Source organism: Crocuta crocuta, unplaced genomic scaffold, assembly GCF_008692635.1.
Source record: "Crocuta crocuta isolate KB4526 unplaced genomic scaffold, BGI_CrCroc_1.0 scaffold91, whole genome shotgun sequence".
NCBI lineage: Eukaryota > Metazoa > Chordata > Mammalia > Carnivora > Hyaenidae > Crocuta > Crocuta crocuta.
The window spans coordinates 530,564-553,579 of NW_027551574.1; the positions used below are offsets into that span (position 1 = coordinate 530,564).

General features: G+C 34.8%; 1 protein-coding gene across 1 annotated transcript in view; it reads right to left on the bottom strand.

Moving 5' to 3' along the window:
• The window catches only part of IPO11 (importin 11), a 193,482-nt gene that overhangs the window by 65,505 nt on the left and 104,961 nt on the right, over positions 1–23,016 (bottom strand). The window contains exons 23-27 of the mRNA XM_077751422.1: positions 22,178–22,257; positions 21,697–21,777; positions 8,827–8,922; positions 7,880–7,993; positions 122–243 (exon numbers count right to left, since the gene is read on the bottom strand). Coding sequence (XP_077607548.1) covers positions 122–243; positions 7,880–7,993; positions 8,827–8,922; positions 21,697–21,777; positions 22,178–22,257 — 493 coding nt within the window. The remainder of the gene's footprint in view (positions 1–121; positions 244–7,879; positions 7,994–8,826; positions 8,923–21,696; positions 21,778–22,177; positions 22,258–23,016) is intronic.

Below are 23,016 nucleotides of genomic sequence, written 5' to 3' on the forward strand. Positions count from 1 at the left end.
ATGAAAATACATATATGTAACATTACACTGCCCAGCAACATGCAGCAATACCAATGGCCAAAGTCAGTGCTAATATTTTGATGCTTTAATGAAAACAAATTGTTATAAAATATTTCCTCACCTATTATCAGACGGCAGAAGAGAAAGCAAAGCCAAAGCTGAAAGTTTTCTTCTTTCAGGCTGCGTAATATTGTCCATTCGATCTACCCACATTTCAATCATATTTCCCAAAAGCTGATCCATCTGAAAAAAAGAGCAGGAGGCATCTTGTAATATGTGAAATGCTATTTACCTGTGGAGCACTACTGGTAAGGTTAAGACCTCACAGGCAGTGGCTAAAGTTCAATTCCAGCCAATGACAGAATTGAAATACAAGAATTTGGGACAAGCCTGGAGCTGGAAAGGAATAATTTGAGCAAACCAGAAAATGACTCTAATTAATCTTGGGAGCCAACTTATTCTAAGATCTAAATAGATTGTTCCAAACCAGTATATGGCTAAAGAATGACATTAGTAATTTCATTTAATAAAGCACCAATCCAATACATTCCTGGCACGCTAAAGAAGTACACGCATTTTTAAAAATTGTCAGCTTTTACTTAGGTTATAGTTATTCAGTTGGATGATTAGATGTTTAATTTTAAAATTTTTTTAAATGTTTTATTTATTTTTGAGAGAGAGAGAGACAGACAGACAGACAGCATGAGCAGGGGAGGGTCAGAAGGAGGGAGATAGAGAACCCGAAGACCGGCTCCAGGCTCTGAGCTAGCTGTCAGCACGGAGCCTGACGTGGGGCTCGAACCCATGAACCATGAGATGATGACGTGAGCCAAAGTGGGACGCTCAGCTGACTGAGCCACCCAGGAACCCCGATGTCTAATTACCTAAACTGTAATTTTCTGGACTGATTTGTTACTACTTTAGAGGAAAAGATAAGCTGTAACCTCAACCTGCAGAATTTCAAAGAAAAACAAATCAATCAGTTTCCAGGACATTTATATGCTACATAAAAATAAATCAACATAATACACAATTGTTAAGTGTGCTGGTATGTACCAAGAGTTGACTTTAAAGAGAATACCCTAGATAATGTGGGTTGGGCTTCATTCAATCAAATGAATTTCCCCTTATAAGCAAAAGTTAAGGTTTCCCAGAAAAGGAGAAATCCTGCCTCAAGACTAACCCAGAAATCCTATTTCAATTTTCAGCCTTTGCTAAAAAATTAGAACTTGCCAGTCCCTATAATCAAGTGAGCCAGTTTCTTAGAATCACTCTCTCCCTGCCTCCTCCCCTCTATACTCTCATATTCTCTCTTGTCCGTGTGTGTGTGATGTGTTTCCATGCACACACATCTCTCTCCAACACACACAAGCACTTGTAGTTTTTCTGGAGAACAATGACTGAAAGTGTTAGAACCTATCAAGTAAGATACAACTGTACTGATTATATTGACTGAAAGTGAATCTCAGGGTTTGCTTATAAACACTTGTCTGCTTATAGCACTTTTGAAAAAATGCAATTAATATCAAAATCTCTACTTTATGGATGTGGAGAATATAAAATCAACCTTAAGTCCCCATATTTTTCTACTTTTATGCCTCTATATATTTTCATAGAAATACTTCAACATTTTGTAAAAATAATAAACAGTCAAGGAAAGACATGTTCAAGAAAGTTATTTATACTTGAGTTCTACTAAATGTGTGCTGCATCCTAAGGTGCAATAAAGTCAGAGAAGATTTACAATTATTCAGAGAAACAGAGAACTATCTGTCAGATACCACAAGAATTCTTCTTTATGATGACTTTATATCTTTTCAAAGTACCACTGAGAAATCCAGGTAAAACAAAATGAAGGTGGAGGTGTCCAAATTGACTCCAAAGTTTGAGAATCTGACTGGTGCCTAATAAGCATACATATTCCATTAGTCAGTAATTCTGGTAATTTAAGAATGAAATAAATAAACATTATTTTTTCTTTAGACTTGTATGTTTCAATAACCACTAAATTATTACGACAAAAGTACATATTAAGATGTTTGGACCCAACCAATTAAGAAGAGAAACCATTAGATATTTATATTTCTTTTGGGCTACGAGCACTATGAAAATATTACCGACATGCTAAGGGCACCATGGACGATGACAATTTGGTCATTTCTGATATATATCTTCTGTCTTCAACTTACATTTAATTTGGAAACAAATGGCAGAGAGGCTCTCTTGACTTACTACAATTTATAGTAAGCAAGATATTAAAAAATACACCATAACCATTGTAAAAAACAAGTATCAAGTTATCATTAATATGTAATACATACAACTAAAACTACAATAAAGTACCTGGTTGGAATAAGGATGCAATCAGCATAGGTAGATGTCTCCATAGTCTATTTTTATTTATAACTTAAATTTATTTCCTTGATTACAAAAATACTTGTCAACAGCACAAAACAGTGAATTTGTGGGGGCTTTAGTTAAATAAGCAATTCGAACACAGGATCGGCAAGCTTTTTCCATTAAGGGACAATTAGTCAATGTTTAAGGCTTTCTGGGCCATATGGTCTTGGTCCTAAATATTTAACTCTCAACATAAGTCATAAACAATATTAAAGAAATGGACTGGAACTTTTCCAGTACAAAATTTTAGAAAACTTTCAGGTGTCAGTAAATAATACCATTCTTTTATAAAATCCATGCTTTTTGTTTATTTTGAGAAGGAAAGAGAGAGTGTGTAAGCAGAGGAGGGACAGAGAGAGAGGCAGAGACAATCCCAAGCAGAATCTGAGCTGTCAGCACAGAGCCTGAGGTGGGGCTTGATCTCACAAAGTGTGAGATCATGACCAAACCGAATTTAAGAGTTAGATGCTTCATCAACTGAGCCACCCAGACATCCCTATAAAAACCTTCTTAACTCATAGGCTTTACAGTAACAAGCAGCAGACTGGATCTGGGCCATAGGCCGCACATAGTCTGCTCACCCTGGGAACATATGGATAGAGCCAAAACAAGGATATGAAGCAAAAAGTGTGCGGGGTTCAAAATTTAAGGAGGTGCTCACTCTCAGCACCTCACTTGCCTCACCCAAACCTGGCCCTGATAACAAATGCATATTCCCCAATACTACAGGAATACGTAAGAAAGACCCAACTAAAGCTTAGGTGACTAAGGTAAAGTTAACCAGAGGAGCTTAGTTTTGTTTTTTGTTTTTTTTTTAAGTTTATTAATTTATTGAGATATAGAGAGTGCAAGGAGGGGCACAGAAAGAGAGAGAGAAAGAGAGAATCCCAAGCAGACTCCGCAATGTCAACACAGAGGCCGGTGTGCAGCTCAAACCCACAAACTGTGAGACCATAATCTGAGCTGATACCAAGAGGTAAATGCTTAACCAACTGAACCACCCAGGAATCCCCAGAGGATTTTAGTTTTAAGGCAGAAGAAAACAAGATGAGGAATCAAGTTAAGGAAGGTAAGAAACTGAGAGGGAAGTGATTGAGGGAGAGGGAATGAACAGCCTGTAGACAAGTGAAAAGCTGATCATGAAGTTCTATAAGAAGGCTAAAAGACGAGGCTAAAGAAGTCAAGAACCAGATTATGGTTAAGTCTTTATAGGCAAACCTACATTAGGGAGTTTAGACTGAATCCTAAATCTAAGAGAAATCTCAAAACGGAAGAAGTTTGAAAGAAGGAAGTGACAAAATCTTATGTATCTATTAGAAAACTCAACTTGGTTGCTCTAAAGTAAACACTCAGTACCGTCTCAAAATTCTAAACAGGACAAATGGAACAACTCTTTTGTAGAAAGATAAACCAGTAATATTATTCCAATTACTCAATGGCAAACATTTTATTACATGTTTATAATTAGGTTATTTGTCCTGGAAGCCTATGGACATTATGAAAACAATCTCAGTATTGAACATATGCATTTGCTGGACTCCCCTGTAACCCCCAATGAAAGTAAAGGAATATAAAAAGCAAAGGATAAACCCCACAGAGTCCAAGAGGAGAAATGATACTGGGTAAAGACAGCAACAGTGTTTGGGGGATGGCCAGTAGATGGAAAGAATCTTCAGTGACTGGGCAAAACAGAAAAGCCTGAAGCCAGGCTGCCTGCCAAGGGAATAACAATAATGTAAGCAAATTTGGTCCTCAGAACCCTGCAATCATCAGACCACAAAGAAGGTAGAGAGGCATAGAGCTCAAAATAGGAAAACTGCCTGAGAATGTATATCAGAAACAGTCAGAACCTTGTAGAGGCCCTTTTCCACTCCTGAAATAATTCAAAGATACAGTATCTGAAAAATCAAAATCAGGGAAGCTCCCACTCAAGAAACCACAAACAGAGGGAGGCAACGTGAGGTATAAATTAAATCAGAGGATTTAAATGAAAATCTAGATCCTGAATGGTGAAACATTCTCACCCACAAAGTCCCTTCTCCCATCCTGAGTTCCACAACAGTTGTTTATACCAAAAGAGAGGCTATCCTTGAGAAGAAAAAAAGCACCTACAAACACTGTTACTTTTAGTAAACTTCCCTAGAGCAAGCAAAACTATCACTGATCAATACCCACAAAGCTCTAAGCTCTAAAGTCGGTGATTAGTCCAAAAAGTTTTCATCATTCATTCCATATAAACAAGTAACCTTGAAAGACTTCACACAACAAATGCTTAGAGGAAGAAGTACCCTAATGGTGGCTTCTGCAAGAAACCTAGCTCCTTTCCCAAAGATATAAAATCACTTAGTTTACTTGGCTTACGCTACTATCTCATACTGTTTTCAAGTGTCTAGAAGAGACAAATCTTTCTCCAAAATCCTTGCTGGCTTCAAAGGTATCTGGATTTACTGGAACTCATTTGCCTAGCCCTAATTAGCTCCTGCATGTTATTTTCGATGTTCTTCAAAAATTGTGCTCAGAGTCAAAAGCAGCCATTTGAACTAGAATACTATTTTATTCACTTTCATTCCCTTCATCTCTACAGTCAAACAAGAGACTTGACATGTTTTTGTCGAATTCTTTGAAGAAAAGCAAATGTCTTCTTCATCATGAAAAATGAAAAGAGAAAAGATAAGAAGTGTTTCATGAAAGGCCTATGCTCTAAATACTGGAAAAGAAAGAAGTCTGAACCAATAATAACAGGTCTCTCCTCAATCTTTCACACTGTCAATGGGCTTCAACAGTGCCAGCAATAGCCACTGTTCATGATTTCTCTTTAATATGAAATTTAGCCCCATGGAGGTGGCCTGTTTTTCTCATCTAAAATGATGATTATTTGAGACAACAAGGAAACATACATCTCAGAAAATTTTCTGTCCAATGACTTTTTAATGTATCACATAAAAAAAAAAACACAGTAAAAAAGCTTCCCCACATTGGATTTGACAGTGATTTCTTGGATATGGCACTAAGGCATCGGCAATAAAAGAAAAGAAAGGCAAACTGGACTTCTTGAAAATTAAAACATTTTGTGTAGCAAAAGATGCTATCAACAGAGTAACAAGGCAGCCCACAGAATAAATTATTTGTGAATCATTTATCTGGAATATCTACAACACGTAATATCTAGAACACAAATAATTTCTAAAACTCAACAACAAAATACAACCTGATTTAGTGAAGGGCAAAGAACCTGACAAGACGTTTCTTCAACGAAACACACAAATGAGCAATGAGCATATGAAAAGACACTCTACACCACTATTCGTCAGCAAAAGGCAAATCACAAATACACTCAGATACCATCTCATACACATTAGGGTGAACACTATCGAAACAACAACTACAACTGCCACCACCACCACCACCACAATAACAAAAGACCAGAGAACAAGTGTTGGCAAGCACCGGAACCCTTGTGCATTTGAGATGGCACAGCTGCTGTGGAAAACAGTATGGTGGTTTTTCACAAAATTAAAAATAGAATTACCATATGACCCAATGATTCCACTTCAGGATACCAATCCAAAAGAAATCAAAAAGGTGACTTGAAGAGGTTACTGTAAAGTCATGTTCATAGTAGCTTTATTCACAGTAGCTAAATTGTGGAAGCAACCCAAGTATATACATTGACTAATGAATAGATAAGCAAACGTGGTGTATACATCCACTGGAATATCTTTCAGCCTTAAAAAGAAAGTGAAGTCTGACATAATGTGCAAATTATGCTCAGTGATGTAAGTCACAAAAAGATAAATACTTTATAATGCCATTTACATGAGGTACTTAAAAGTAGTCCAAATCACAGACTTAGAAAGACACAGACATAGAAAGTGAAATGATGGTTGCCAGTGGCTAGGGAGTTACCATTTAATGGGTGTGTAAAGGTTCAAGTTTTATAAGACTCAGAAAGTTATATAAAGATGGATGGTGGTGATGCCTGCACAACATTATTAATATATTTAATACCAGTGAACAAAAATCACTGAGGGTAAATTTTATATGTATTTTATCACAATAAAAAATGGAAAAAATAGAACACAGTAAATAGCTTTTCTCTTCCCACAGCACATTGAACACATCTCTAACACAGTGCTCATAATATTATTGTGAAATTACCCATTTAATAAGTATTCTCTCCCTTAAGATTACTCTAAGTTGTCAAAACAACGGTCTCCAGTGTGCAGTGTAAAAGTGTCTGATCCAGGATGAATCAGAGGCAGTGTAGAGTGGTCACTGAGAGATGAGGCTCTAAAGTTAGGGTGCTGGAGTAGGTAGAGGAACTTCATCATTTACTAGCTGTGTGAAAGTGAGCAAGTTGTAAATTTCTCTAAGTCTCTGATTTCTCATATGGGAGATGGAAAGAAAAAAATACTACTACCTCAATGGGTTGTTGTAAGGATTTAATATAATACATAACACTATACTGTTGTTAAATATTACGTTATTTTTAAAATCACTCAGTAATTTTGCTGAACTCAACTAAATAAACCCCTTTAACTGTTCAATATCCTTTCACAGCTAAATTTAATGAAGGTAATGAAAAATCTTACCTATCCATCTAAACCAAGCCTAGGAGTTCTAATTAAATAATATCTAAATCTAAATCTAAAAAAACTATACATATTCTAAGATTTGCACTTCCTTGCTCTAGATTTCTTTGAAGTGGAAATAACACATCTGTTATTCTGTTTTGCTTCACAGACTGAAAGATTTTACACATTGTCTCCCTTCTAAAGACATCGTTTGAACATACTTTCCACCTTCTGGATGTTACAAATCTTAAAAGATTAAGGACTGGGGCACCTGGGCGGCTTAGTCGGTTAAGTGTCCGATTTTGGCTTAGGTCATGATCTCAAGGTTCGTGAGTTTGCTCTCTCTCTCTCAGAAATAAATAAAACATTTTTAAAAATTTAAAAAAAAAAAAAGATTAAGGACCTAAAGCATAAAAGCCATATTTTAACATAATGTATATAGTCTCAAGTAATCAACTCACTTAAGAACCTTATTCCATACTTGCCCTGGTGGTTGGTTTCAGTTAGACTATTTTTTCAGTAAGTTTTTGCTGAAAAACTTATTTCCAACAGTAACTATGATGGAAACTCACTGCATGACATTGCAAGACAGCAAATAATTATATGTAAAGTATTTCTGTTTCATTTCATGTATGAGTAAACAACTGCAACCATAAACAAATCAAAATTCCATCCTATGACTAAACCGAATACAATTGCCTATTATGAAGAGAACAAGGGTAAATTTCAATTGCCACTCCACAGACTCCTTTATCCCTCTTCTTCAAAATTACAAGTACAATGTAACTTACTAAAATTTTAAAATATATGCTACAAGGCATCCATAAAACTATTTTACCAAATTATTTCTAATCTTTACTTGAATAAAGACTGAATTTCCTCAATTTAACTAAATTGATTCTTACCTCTTGATTAAATTTATGTGCCATCTCATTAAGAAGTGAAGAAAAAAAACTAGTGTTTTGTAGCAGGACTCGACCCATAACTCCAAGATATGTTGACATCACGACAGGATACCTCTGTACAGGTAAATGACAGCACACACAAAATTATGTCAAGGTGAGAGTATAAACATGACTATGCACAATTACAGACACAGTAAAAGTCAACAGGGATGTACAATAACATTCTCCTTCAAAATCCCTTCTTTGGGATAAACTGCCAGTATTATCTGAGTTCTAAGTAACTTACTAAATATATGTCATACAAGGTAAAATATACGTGTTACACATGTTATATGGATTATATAGAGAGAGAAACACAGAATATTTACCAATGGCTTATTTATTTACATTACTGTGAATACTCCTAAAATAGTTACATGGATCTACTTAAGAGAGTGACTACAACTAGCACTGTTCTTTCCCATTCCTCTGCTTCAAATCTTTGTGGATGAATACACACGCATATGAGTAAAAGATATTTAAAAAAAAAAAAAAAAAAGCTATACTTTGTGGAAAGAAAAAATGCGAAGTTGGATAACTACCCTAAAAATCACTTGATTTACTTCAAAACAATCCAATAATAAGAAGAAACATTTTTCCAATGAAGAAGGAAAATAATTAAAAATAGAACCCTAGATGACTCAGGCAGTTCAGAGTCTGACTCTTGGTTTCGGCTCAGATCACGATCTTGCAGCTTCGGAGGCTGAAGCCCCACATCAGTCTCTGTGTTGGCAGTCTGAGGCCTGCTGGAGATTCTCTCTCTCTCCCTCTGTCTCTACCCCTCCCCAATCCATGTTGTCTCTGTCTCTCTCTTACTCTCAAAATAAATAAAGAAAGAAAAATTAAAGAAAAAAAAAGTAGAATCCTAGAGTCCACTACTACTCATAGAAGCTTAAAGAAAATCTTACCTCTCCTTCTATAATACCTCTGAAAACACAGGGTAGAATTGGTTGAAACATTTGTGGACCTAATACTGGGTTCACCTTAAGGGCATTTTCCACAACCTAAAACCAAGAGAGAAATAATGCAAGTCACTGCTTCATGCAAATACAGGCAAAGAAAACAATGTATTTAAGAATACACACTAAATCTCAGAATACACAAATAGAAGACACATTCAACATTCCAGCACGAGACACACTTTTACCGACAATCCATTAAAAATGGTTTTGATATAAAATTTGATATAAGGTGTATAATATACACATAGCTATACATCTCACACAGAACTATAATTAATCACATTCTAATAACAGGTATCATGTTAATATCACATTTGCATTATAAACAATCCTTACATAATGTCACACCAACAGAGGCATTTCAAAAGTGTTTGCTTTTGGGGCACCTGGGTGGCTCAGTTGGTTAAACATCCGACTTTGGCTCAGGTCATGATCTCACGGGGCGTGGGTTCGAGCCCCACGTCGAGCTCTGTGCTGACAGCTAGCTCAGAGCCTGGAGCCTGTTTCGGATTTTGTGTCTCCCTTTCTCTCTGACACTCCCCTGCTCACACTGTCTCTCTTGCTCAGGAAAAAGAAAAGAAAAAGTGTTTGCTTTTTTGTAGTAATTAAGACAGTATGGCACCGTCACAACAACAGACACATAAATCAGTGGAACAGAATAGAGAGCCCAGAAATAAACCCACAATTATACAATCAATTAATCTTCAACCAAGGAGACAAGAATATGCAGTGGGGAAAAAGACTGTCTCTTCAACAAATGCTACTGGGAAAACTCAACAACTACATGCAAAAGAATAAAACTGGATCACTTTCTTACACCATATACAGAAACAAATTCAAAATGGATAAAAGAACTAAATATGATATTCCAAACCATAAAATTCCTAGAAGAAGAAATACAGGCAGTAATCTCTTAGATATCCATTGTAGAAACATTTTGGTCTCCTCTGGTGAGGTAAACAAAAGCCAAATGCAAGTATCAGAACTACACCAAAATAAAAAGCTTTTGCAGAGCAAAGGAAACCATCAAGAACAAAAAGGCAATCCAGCAAATGGAAGAAGATATTTGCAAATAATGTATCTGAAAAGGGGTTCATATCCAAGACATATAAAGAACTTATACAATTCAATGCTGCCACCACCACCCCCAAAGCAAATAATCCAATTAAAATGAGCAAATGACAAATAGATTATTTTCCAAAGAAGACGTACATATGGCCAACAGACAGATGAAAAGATGTTCAGTATCACTCATCATGAGGGGAAAAAAATTAAAACCACAATGAGGTATCACCTCACACCCATTAAAATGGCAGAAAAAAAAAAAACACAAAAAACGACAAGTGTTGGTGAGAATGTTGGGAAAAAGGAATTCTGTTGCACTGTTGGTGGGAATGCAAACTGCTGTAGTTACAGAAAAAAAGAGTATGGAGGTTTCTCAAAATATTAAAAACAGAAGTACCTTATGATCCACTAACCCATTACTAGTCCTTTACTCAAAGGAAATGAAAACACTAACTCATAAAGAATATGCAACCCTATGTTTATTCTGGCATTATCTGCAATAGCCAAGATATATGGAAGCAACTCAAGTGTCCATCCACAGACGATTAAAAAAAAGATGTGGTATAGATATACAATGGAATATTACCATAAAAAAGAATGAACCCTTGCCATTTCCAACAACACAGATTAATTTAAAGGGTATTATGGTAGGTGAAATAAATCAGTGAAACAAAGACAAACACCATATGATTTCACTCATGTGTGGAATTTATGCAACAAAAGAAATTAACAAGGAAAAACAGAGACTCCAAAAAAAGTCTTAAATACAAAGAACTGGTGGTTACCAGAGGTGGTAGGTAGGAAAACGGGTGATAGAGGATGAAGAGGATTAAGAGTACACTTGTCATACTAAGAAATGAGTAATGTGCAGAACTACTGGATTATACTATACACCTAAATACTAAATGTTAATTACTTTAAAAAGTGTTGGCTTTTAAGAGAGAAAAGGGAAGTTCGTAACAACTATATTCACTGTGCAAAGGTGACTCCACCTTCAAGTTTATCAATAAATTAGAGAAAAAGGGCTTGTTGCATACATACTGTATATTTATTACGTGAGAAATAATCTTATTTCATTTATAATATAATTATGGAAGTTACCAATCATCAACACTGATTGTTACAGGTGAAAATTTTGAAATGTGAGATGGGTTCCCTCTATAACAAAGATAGGTAACATGAAACTCAGAGTGAGATTTTTTTGTTTCTTTATTTTTGTTCTATTTTTTAGAGAGCAAGAAGGGCAGTGGTCAGGAAGCAGCAATGAGGACCAAGAAGGAATTTCACATGCTTTTGGCACCACGTTGGAGAGGTAAGAATGAGAACAGATGCCACTGGAGAGGTTTGTTGGCGAGTACTAGACTCAAGGGAGAGCCAACCTGCCCTTAAAACTTGTGGCATTATTTCTCAAGGATGATGACTCACATTCTGAGTGGGGTGCCGTTTAGGACTACCCCATGCATTGAGGACTTCCAGCATCTCTGGTTTCTGTTCATTATCTGCCAAGAGCACGCTCCAAATATGATCACAATCAAATCCATCTCCATGCATTTTGAAACACTGTCAGGGTAAACAAATAGCACCCATGGATAAGAGTTCTCGAATTTTGAGCAAGAAGTAAAGGGAATGTCCAAAGAAAAGTTTAACAATACAAAAACTCTGCTGGCCAAGCAGTATTCTATCTACTAAGAGATACAGGATAAAAGTTATCACAGTTCCTGACTGAAAGCAACTGGAGATGATCTTCTGAAAGTAATTAAATCTAACCACAATAAAGTTTATTTTTTAAAAAAGAGATTTGGAGTAACGATGGGGAAATATGTAGATGAACTAGTAAACTGAGAGAATCTCAGAGGCAGATGTTACCACAAAGTCTCAACTTCAGGTATGAATGGAAAATAAAGCCATCTGCTGATGTTAGATAAACATTTAATTTCATCCTCTCCTGATACTCTACTATAATTACAATACAAGGATTTTAAAGGGAGGAGGCCTAATTTTAAAAGAATCAAGGGATGGGAGATGAACACTGTAAGACACAGAAGAAATTCAAGAAGTAATTAACTAATCAGATCACAAAGAGCTAAAAACCTAAGGTTGCAATGGATAGAGTAAAGAAGCAACTTGATTTACATCACTGATCTTCTTGCTACCTCTCATCAAACCCCACAGAAATTAGAAGAACCTCCTTTGGAAAGGAGGGTAAAGAAAAAGCTAAAAATAAGAATGACTGAAAGTCTATTTAAGGAACAGATTGCCAGATATTCCCAAATCTGCACATCTGGGCAAGTGACCATCTCACTCCGCAATAGAAGATAGTGTATTATCTTGAAAGGCTCTAAAAGTTTCCAGAAGGACCCAGTAGTGCCCAGTATAATGAGTTAAAATCAACTGACATCAAGGCACATCACTGTAAAATTTCAGGACACTAGGAACAAGAAGCTAAAAGCCTGGGGAGGAAGAGGAAGGCTGGGGAGTGAGCATAGCTCTGTAAGAGACTTCAAGAAAATTAAAGTAATAAAATACCTGATGGGTCAAAGTGTCTTAATGTAATGACCAGAAACTACTGGCAAAGAACGCAGTGCATATAACATTACACCAAAAAAAAAAAAAAAAAAAATTATTAACATCAAAGATAACAGAAGTTTGTGCAGAAAAGGAGAAACCATCACATATTTAGATTGTTATAATTTTCAAAGTATAAATTCCGTTAAATGTAGCATTATATATAAACCAGTGATCAGTACGCATTTTCTTTATATATAAAGATACAGTTACTATTGTATAAAATGTCCACAAATATTTCAGCGCTAAAATGTAATCTTTGTATTTGAAAAGGTTAGGAACCATAGCTATGGAAAATGAAGTTGTTCTCGAAAAATTATGTAGGAAAATGCCATGTATTAGACTTGGAGCAGAGATTGTGAAACAGAATCAAGAGAAAATTCAACAAGTAGAACGGGTAAGATTTAGAAAGCCAAGTGAACAGTTAACCGAAGGTGAAAGAGTCTGGAACCAATCCTAGTGTTCATATTTGGCCAATGGGTACAATTGTGGTCCTGCTAATAATAATGAGGTTTTATTGAGGACGTGATGAACCTAAGGGAAAATCTATGGAATGGTCTTTTTAACTGCCACACTTTCACAGTCCACTTTCCAAGTAAGATAGAGCAGTTCTGACTTAAAAGCTACAGAGCTCAAACTATGACTATTACCACTGACAAAGGCTTCTCGATAAACCTCGGATTAGAATCCTTCTCAACATTTTGATCAACAGCACTACCGTTCATTCTAAACAAAGTTTTGAAAAATGCACCTAATGATTTCAGGGGTAATAAACAATTCTGTATGTATCAGGTGGAATGCAGGTACACACAGATGGCCAAGCAGCCTACAGAAGGAAAGAACTCTAAAGATAGCTAAAGTAATCAAAGATACTTAAAAATAAGATAATTTACAGGTATTAATAAAATTTAAGTTATAACTTACTCTTCTTGGGAGGGAAATCATTACATTCTCAGGAATTCTAGCTTATGCGATGTGTTTTAATCAATTGAGTTTTATTCTGATGCTCAAACTGTCACATCATTAGCCAAGTAGGAGCTCCTTCAAATTGATTCCTGTATCCTTTTCACAGAATCCCACCTTCTCTTCCTTCTGACACAAAGAGATCTTTCCAACTTATCTTGAGTATCTCTTGTCTGAACTCTGGAGCCAACCAGCAGGAAACAATATTTACAGACCACAATCCATGCTCTGGGATATCTAAAGCTACTGGACTGACAGTGTTTCTAGGTCTTTCAGTAAGACAGTTTTAGGAAGTCTATTTTCTCTTTCTGAAAAGTGTATACCATAAATTCACCAAATCCAGCTAAGATTACAGCATTTGACATCAATTCTTTGATTTTATATTACCATCTTTCTCTTACATTGAAAAATCCCAGATTATAGTAAAATGACCTTGGTTCTTACTAATATATATAACATTCCACATATATACTTACAGGTTTCAAAATAACCATACTAAGAATTACTAATAACAATAACACTGTTGAATGCAATTTATAATTTCCTTGTTTCTTTTCGGTCTAATGTGGTATCCAACCAGGGATACACATGTAAAATACTATGCACTCAAGTTACAGGAAATATTCTTCTCAGATGGCTATGGCACCAACATAATAGATTCAAATGTTTTAGCTTGTTTTCATCTTCAGGAACTGCTTCCAGTTGATTATTTTAAATGCTGTAAAACATCTATTTGACTCCAAAACCTAAAGTAAGAAGTAGGCATATATCCTGAAAGATAGATATACCTACCTTTTACCCTCTCTCCCTCTTCCCCCTCCATAACCACCTTTACTAATTTGGCTTATTTGCCCACTGCTCTGTATGCTGCACTCTTTAAACATAAGAAAATACTAGACACTAGTCTTTGCCTATAATCTTAAAATCATTGAAACACTGTATACAGAGGTTATCTTCATTACTTTTTAAGCTGCATAATACTTTTGCATACGGTTTAATAAGCTGGGGTACCTCCAATCATCTACCTATTACTCATTATTTTTTTATCATTTTCCTATTATAAACTTCTACACTTTGGTTTTAATCCATCCCTTTTCTAAATATACTTGGAACGGACTATGTGTTTTAAATCTGTCCAAAAAAATTGCAGGCTTTTAGCTGTTATCTTGCACTCAAACCATTTTCTTGTTTTAGGCTTACACTGCAAACACAGTGGTTAAAGGCATGGATCTTGAAGTCAGAATGCCTATGTTTATATCACAGCTCCAATACTTACTAGGTGTGTGACAGTGGACAAGGTATTTACCTCTTTGTGATTTAATTTCTCATCTGTAAAATGGGGAAAAGAACAGTACTATCATCATAAGTTTATGTGAGAACTGAATGAACTCTATGTTATGTGCTTAGAAATGCATAGCATATAGTATATGCTAATATTACCTCTTGCTTTTATTATTATTATTACAGTATAAATTATACCTTAAAAATATTTGTGCCATCTTAAATAAGCCTTACCACAGTGAATTAAAGCTACCTGGCTCATTACTGCTTGTTAAGACCAAGACAAGAAAGTTTCTAAACTCAAAGTGGTATGTATTCATATAGACAAATTTCAAATTAAAGAGAAGTAATAATTCAAATTTGAGTATTTTTAGATTATAACTGTATTCACCTGGATAACTTGTTCTGAGTCACAAAATATAATAAAGTCTATTTTTGCTCTTAACCATTTGCTCCTAAAGCAGGCATACTTGTCTCTCTATCCAATTTTTGTAACACTGTAATTTTCTGCTTCAAACAACAAAGTAGTTACATCTAGACACTGTAAGAAATTAGCCTAACTGTGACATTTACCCAAAAATATAATAAAAATGTACTATGGTTTACTATATTAAGAAACAGTTATCTGAGAGCTATTAAAAATGAAAATAATAAGCTAATATTAAATATTATTATAGCTTTGCTGGAATTCTGAGAATAGAAAAATGACAAAAATTTTGAGTGTTCTCTCAACTTTCAAGCACAAGCATAAAAGCACCTCTGTCCTAAAATATTCCTTCATTTAAAAAACACAATATTTTCATGATAATCACCTATATTTATCATCAATTAAATAAAATCTAGTTTCTGAGATTTCAAATAAAATACACAGGTTTAGTTCTATCAATGTTTACACAAAAACAGTGTTAAATGTTATACCGTATGGTCAATTTTTAATTCAAGTACTTATATCCTATCAAGTAACTCCTATTGCCGTATGTCCAGAGAAACTGGTTTAATCTTTAACTTTTGTTAAATGGTACAAATATCTTAATATACACTTTCATGATAATTGATTTGTGCTGAATTATTAAATCCAAATTATTAGGTACAATTAAGAAACAATGATATCAGGGGCGCATGGGTGGCTCAGCCAGTCGGTTGAGCGTCTGACTTCAACTCAGGTCATGATCTCACAGTTCCTGAGTTCCAGCTCCACATTGGGCTCTGTGCTGACAGCTGAGAGCCTGGAGCCTGTTTCAGATTCTGTGAATCCCTTCCTCTCTCTGTTCTTATCCCTCCTGTGCTCTGTCTCTCTCTCAAAAATAAACATTAATAAAAAAATTTTCTTTTAAATAAAAAAAAGTGATACCACCTTTCACCTCAAAGAAAAAAGAAGAAATTTTTTTCTAGCAAACTGTAAATTTGGTAATTTCCATAATAAAAAAAACTTTTGAAAGATTATGCTACTATTCCGGGAAGCCAGAAAGAATTAAATACAATTTAATTTTAAAGAGCCCGCTGAGGTATGTAATTCTTGATTAAAAAAAGTGAAGCTTTATCATTGTGTAAAGAGCCATAGTTTCGAAGTTTTAACTAATGCATTTTTTACTTTATTATTTTTTTTTTTAAATATGATTTTCCTTTCAGGATGGACACGGATTAAGCATTTTTATTTTTATTTTTTTATTTTTTTAATTTCTAGGAGACAGAGAGAGACAGCGTGAGCAGGGGAGGGTCAGAGAGAGAGGGAGTCACAGACTGAAGCAGGCTCCAGGCTCTGAGCTGGCAGTCAGCACAGAGCCCGACGCGGGGCTCGAACCCACGAACCGTGAGATCATGACCCAAGCGAAAGTCGTACGCTTAACCGACTAAGCCACCCAGGCGCCCCTGCATTTTTTACTTTAAATAAACATTTATTTACAAGAAATTGTCAATAGAAAAGGTGGAATAACTTGGTTTGTTCTGGTTTTCTTATAGTCAAAGATCTTAACAACCAAATAAATTATCTGGCCTACAGGTCTGTAACCTATTTTTCCCCAAAGGGAGATACAGACAACTATTTAATTATATAATTAGGTAATAACAGTCAACACTTACACTACCTGATTACATGGTAAGCACCGTGATAAGTACTGCACACATGTAAGCTCATGTGATCATCCTCTCACCTCTAAAATACAGGGCAAGTTTTCCTGCCCATTTTACACATGGGAAGTGAGGAGCAAAGTAACTGGCTCACCTTCCACAGCTGTGAGGCCGCAGAGCCAATATTCCGACCATAGCAGTTTTGCTTCAATCTGTAGTCTCACCCACTATGCTAGATGGCCTTAATTACATCGTTGTGTAAGAAGAGAATTAAAAATAAATAGTAAACATTCCTCTTATGACATATCCCATTCCATATGGCTCAGAATAATCTGACTTTCAGAAATTCTAATAATACCACGAAAAAGCAGGAGAAAACAAAAACCCTTTCAATTCAAATTTTTTGGGGAGGTGTTTAAACATAAGAAACAACTTCTTTTCTTAATCACTAAGAATATATACATTAAATGTTAGCACAGAGGATTTCACATAATGTAGTTACAAATATTAAAATTTCATGTGGCACAACTCCTTACATAACAAATGAGAGAATTTAAGCCCAGAATATACTCAAGAGCTGTCTAAGTAGGAGAGCTGGATGTGCAAAGCAAAGCATGGGCAAAGAGGAGAATAACACTGCAAATGTGCAGTTAGTATGTTTCAGTTAGTGTTTCTACTGGATATAGGGATAATCACTGTGCAATCCTTAACGAAAGAATTATGGATTTATGGATTCTTTTGCTTCCAAACCACTTATGTTGTATGCATTTGAAGAAAAGAGAATAATTTATTGAAGTTAAGACCATGGAAAAGCTTAGCCTCCTAGAGCAAAAAGATACACACACACACACATACACACAGAGAGAAATCTATAAAGACAACTTCAAAATGACAAGGCAATTTCTTTCAAATTTCTATCAGTCCTACATTGCCAGTCATTTTTTCCTCAGTTAGAATTAAGGCCAAAGTGTTGACTTGTTGTTTTTTTTTTAATCTCTTCTAGTTCCGAGGAAGAATTTATCACCAACGCAAAAGATGAAGCTAGGATTACATAAGACAGATGACGTTCCTCAGTAAAATATATATTGCCGCTACATCAGTTTAGTAAGGGCATAAATGCATTAAAAATTCACAGGAACGTTTCTGTAAACAACATGTCTAGTGTTACTTAAAATCTTTGCAGCTAAGAGAATACTTGGAAAATAGTGGGAATGAGACTGAGAAAACATGTGGCAGCAGACCAGGCCTCAGGCATCCAGGGTGTCTATAAGACACAGATTCCTATAATTACCCTTTTTGAGAACACATGCTTCTTTTCTAACTGTAGCTCACACTGTCACCCTTTAACACCTATCTATGCTAAAAAAAAAAAAAAAAACACCAAAAAACATAGTCTATAAAATTAAAACCAGAGTCCGCCATATTTTTATTCTATTTGTCCTACTTTTAAAAAAATAATATTATCCTGGCTTTCAGCTTCTATAGTGATTTCAAATAAAGAACAGCAAAATTTGGACAGTGTGGTGAAGAAAGTAAACATGTTTGATAAACGGACTTTCTGGGAAGAATCAGAATTAACCAAAGATCTTTTTAGTTCAACTCCTATTATAAGCCTTTGTATAAGAATTCTCTTAAAGCCTAAAGACATTCTTCTAATATATAAATGAATCATTCTTAAGTATCAACTTTAACATCAGCAATGTGTAATTCATTTAAGAATGAATGCTAAGATGGATAATACTCACATCCCCTACCCCTGCTAGAAAGTACCAATATACTCATCATCTTGCAATTATATCTCTGCGTCAAGAGTGACAGGGATTAGGCAGCTCTAACCTTGTCTCTTCTTTGACTGAAAACACCAAGGTCACATGCCAGTTTGCAACACTTCTCACCTAATATTATTATCTACAGTTTCAGTCATTGCCATTTTCACCAATTCTCTGAGAAAACAAATTCCTGCCCCCATTTCAAGCTAATCTTTCCACAAATGCTCTAGATTTGAAATCCCAATCCTTTTCATCATCTGGCGCCATCCTTCCTTCTGGGTCACTTTCATCTACAAAACCTACTCAAGTCAAGTTCTCCTTGCTGCATCTCCACACACAAAAGCTACCTTTTTACTTTTTAAAAGTAAATTCTTGTTATGGGTTGAATTATATCTGCCAAAAAGATATATTCTAATCCTAGGCACCTGTGAATGTGACCTTAGTTGGAAATAGGGTCTTTGCAAATGTAAACAGGTTAAGATGATACAATTAGAAAAGGCCCCTAATCCATTATGACTGGTATTCTTACTAGAAGAGAAAAAAGAGATACAAAAAGAATGCCCAGTGACAATGGAAAGCAGAGATTGAAATGATGCATGTACCAACCAAGGAAGCCAAAGTTTGTTGGCAATCACCAAAAGCTAAGACAAAGGCATGGAACAAACTCTCCCGCTGAGCCTTCAGAGATAGCATGGCCCTGCCAACATCTTGATTTTAGACTTCTAGTGTGTAGAACCCTGTGAGGCTCTATTATAAATTAACCTCTATTGTTTTAAGACATACAGGCTGTGGTACTATTATGGTAGCCCTAGGAAATATATATAGTCCTTAATGATATGATCCGGTACCTCCCTTGTCTCATCATTTGATAAGTGAAACTTCAGTAATATGGCATAGGACACCTTCCAATGTAGAGACACTAAAGGTTTTAAGTAACACCATTATCTTCACCTTCAAAAGACAATCATCACAGTATTTTCTCTTAGTCTTATTCACTTCTTTGTCATATTTAACTTGGTATTTGTCTAATTCATCCTAACCTAGGTTGTCAGGATTTGCAAAAAAAAAAAAAAAAAAGTGTTTAATCTGGAAACCATAATCCCTACTAAACTTTTGAGATACCTCTAATCCAAACCACTAAATAACACTGAATATGGACTGTTTTGTTTACTTTCCCTCTTCCCTCCAAGAAAATGAGTTAAGGGCAGAATCTTTTCCTATCTACTTTGCCTAGAAGAAAGCAATAAATAACAATACCAAGGGTTGGCACACTATGCCAACCATAATCCTATAAATAAAGCATTACTGGAATACAGCCACACTTATCCAGTTACATAACATCTATAACTGCTTTCAATTCTATAGCATTAGAAACAAATAGCTGAGACAAAGACTATATGGCCCACAAATGCTAAAACATTTACTACCTGGTATTTTACAGAAAGAGTGCTGACCCATAACCTATTTGGTAAATAAATGAATAATCACCAAAGATACCAAATGCAACCAATCTGAAAGTCAAATTAATAAGCATATTAACATGGATATCTGGACTTTTACAAGTGTGTACGTACAATAAATGTCTGAAAAACACTTTAATTATAATGCATGAGTAAGTTCAAGCTGATAATTACTCTCATTAGATGCATAGCAGCTAACACAGTAGTTAATACAAAAGATTTTACCATCTGCACATTTATGACTTAGTCTCCAAATACACTGTGGATTAATCTGACAGTAATTGTCATTAGTTACATACAGTTGACCTTTGAGGAACATGGGTTTGAAGTGTGCAAGGTCCACTTCTATGCAGATTTCTTCAATATAGTACAGTAGTGAAAATGTATTTTCTTATATTTTTCCTTTTAATCTCATGATTTCTGTAATAACATTTTCTTTTCTCATTTTATTATAACAACATAGTATATAATACATATAAACTTAAAACACACGTGTTAATGAATTGTTTATGTTAGCTTTAAGATTTTGGTCAACATCAGGGTTTATTAGAAGTTTACAGGGATTCAGAAGCTAAATCCGGATTTTCAACTGTGCAGAGGGTCACCAACTTTAGCCTCTCCATCGTTCAAGGGTTAACTGTACCTTTCTTAAAATGAAACTCTTTGGGCAAACACTTTTTATTTCACTGGGGGGAAAGCACAGTTTTTAGGATCTAAAGAAATGCCATGGTTTTGATACAATAAACGCTACTTTGTTACGATAATTAACACTTCACCTAACCATCTCTCATATCTGACTGTATCTGATCTAGAACACAGCTAAGACATGAAGGGGATAAAAAGGGGATATACATCCTTGTGAAGTACAAACAGTACATATGTACATATGTACAAACACACACATACATGTAAAGATCTATTTCACCATATATTTATAAATACATTTATGTTTATATATAGAATATCTATAATTGATACTAGTTACATCATTAATGCGTAAATATATACAACCTGGAGCCTGTTCTTAATTATACACAACATAAAAAGATCTTTAATCTGTAAAGATACAAGGCATAAAGATTAACTCAGTTTATTTTTAAAGGTTTTTTTTTTTTTTTTTTTAATTGAGGTATAACTGAAATAGAACATGTATAACTTCCAGGTATACAATACAACGACTTGATACTCAGTTCTAAATTATGCATAATCTATACAAGTTTAGTAGTAGAACTATGATAGCCAACACAAATTAAAAGTACTAAATTATAATAATAAAATTTCATCCCAAAAGCAGGCCAATCAACTGGAGCAGTGAGGAGTATCACATGCCACCAGCCTTTGCACAATTCATAAATGTTTTAAATTAAGGTCTCAGGATAGGGGAGGAGGAATGGATCTTGATTAGGGTCCCATCAGCAGAGACAGCGTCAGAAACGTGAAATCTACATTTTAACAACATCCTCAGGAGATCAGTATGCACATTCAAGTTTGACATCCCTGGTCCAGAGGTGTTGGAGAAATTAAATAACTTTAAAAGAAAAAACTGTCTAGTACTCTTCTTGCCAATCATCCAAACCCAAATGAAAGTCCAATATTGCAAAATACAGATGGAAAACTTACAATATTCACGTAACATAGGACAATACCTTGAGCACTTGAACTTGACCTTCTGTAGTAATTTCCTTTAGCAGCTCACAAAAGGACTGACATAGACCTACTGCATATGTCTGAAATTCAATCAAAAGTCAAAATATATATATATGAATACACCTGCAGTATTAAAAAAGGCAAAAATTCAATGCTGAACTATTATCTATTTGTGCATTATATACTTTAGGTTTAAAAATACTAAGTATCAATTATAACTCTTAGGAAAAACTTAGAAAATAAAAATACAGTTCACTGCCATAGCAATTTTTATAATATAAAGATACATTTATTTATAGAGCATCCTGTGTTAAGTGACAGTTCAAGGAACTACATCTTATCTGCTCTACAGTGCTTATAAAGCTTTTTTTCTCCCTTTAAAATAACAGATCGATCTTTAAAATTTTTTCAAGTCTTGACTTCAAATGAGAAACAATCAAATAAGTAGTTTTTCACAAAGCAAAAACTACTACATCATACCTGCAGAAATTCTGTTGATGACAAAAAGATATAACCATTGATGATCTTAAAGCAGGTTCTGAGGTTTTCTGAACTTAATTCTGCCAATAAATTTATTTTAAAAAGAACAAATTAATTCAATGTTCACAATCAGTTTACATGAAGCAATTTATTTAAAATTAAGTTATATACCCTTCTTTAGAAATCTTTTCTGAGTGCTATTCAGACTACTAGGATATAGACAGCTATCTAAAAACTGCCATCAACCTCTACCTGAGTACTTTCCCATATACCTCCCACTAGTTAGAACAATTCAGAAAAAAATATTTCCAGGTTTTTTTCTACCTTCAGAAAAGAATTATGTAACCAAATGAACCAGCCTTCCATTTCAAACTATATTTCTAGTGTTAGTGCCCTACTTATGTCAAGAGTCCCTATTACACTCCCAAAATTTAAACCATTTAGATAATTCTCAATCCCTGATCATTTTCAAATCTGCTTCCCTGTAAGAACTTACACATAAAAGATGGTCTTAAAAATGTAACCACCAGGGGCACCTGAGTGACTCAGTCCATTAAGCATCTAACTCTTGATTCAGCTCAGGTCATGAACTCAGTTAATGGGTCTCTCTCTCAAAATAAATAAATAACTTAAAAAAATTAACTACCAGAATAGCACAGGAAAAGGATATTTTGTTTAGCTTTCCAGTAGATAGCTATTTTAGTAAAACTGTATATCATCAAATGTTCATTGTTATTTTACGTACCTTATCATATATAATAATAATACAATAGAATACAGATATTATGTATACAATTATACAGATCAAAACATGACCCCAAAAACCTACAGTTAAAACC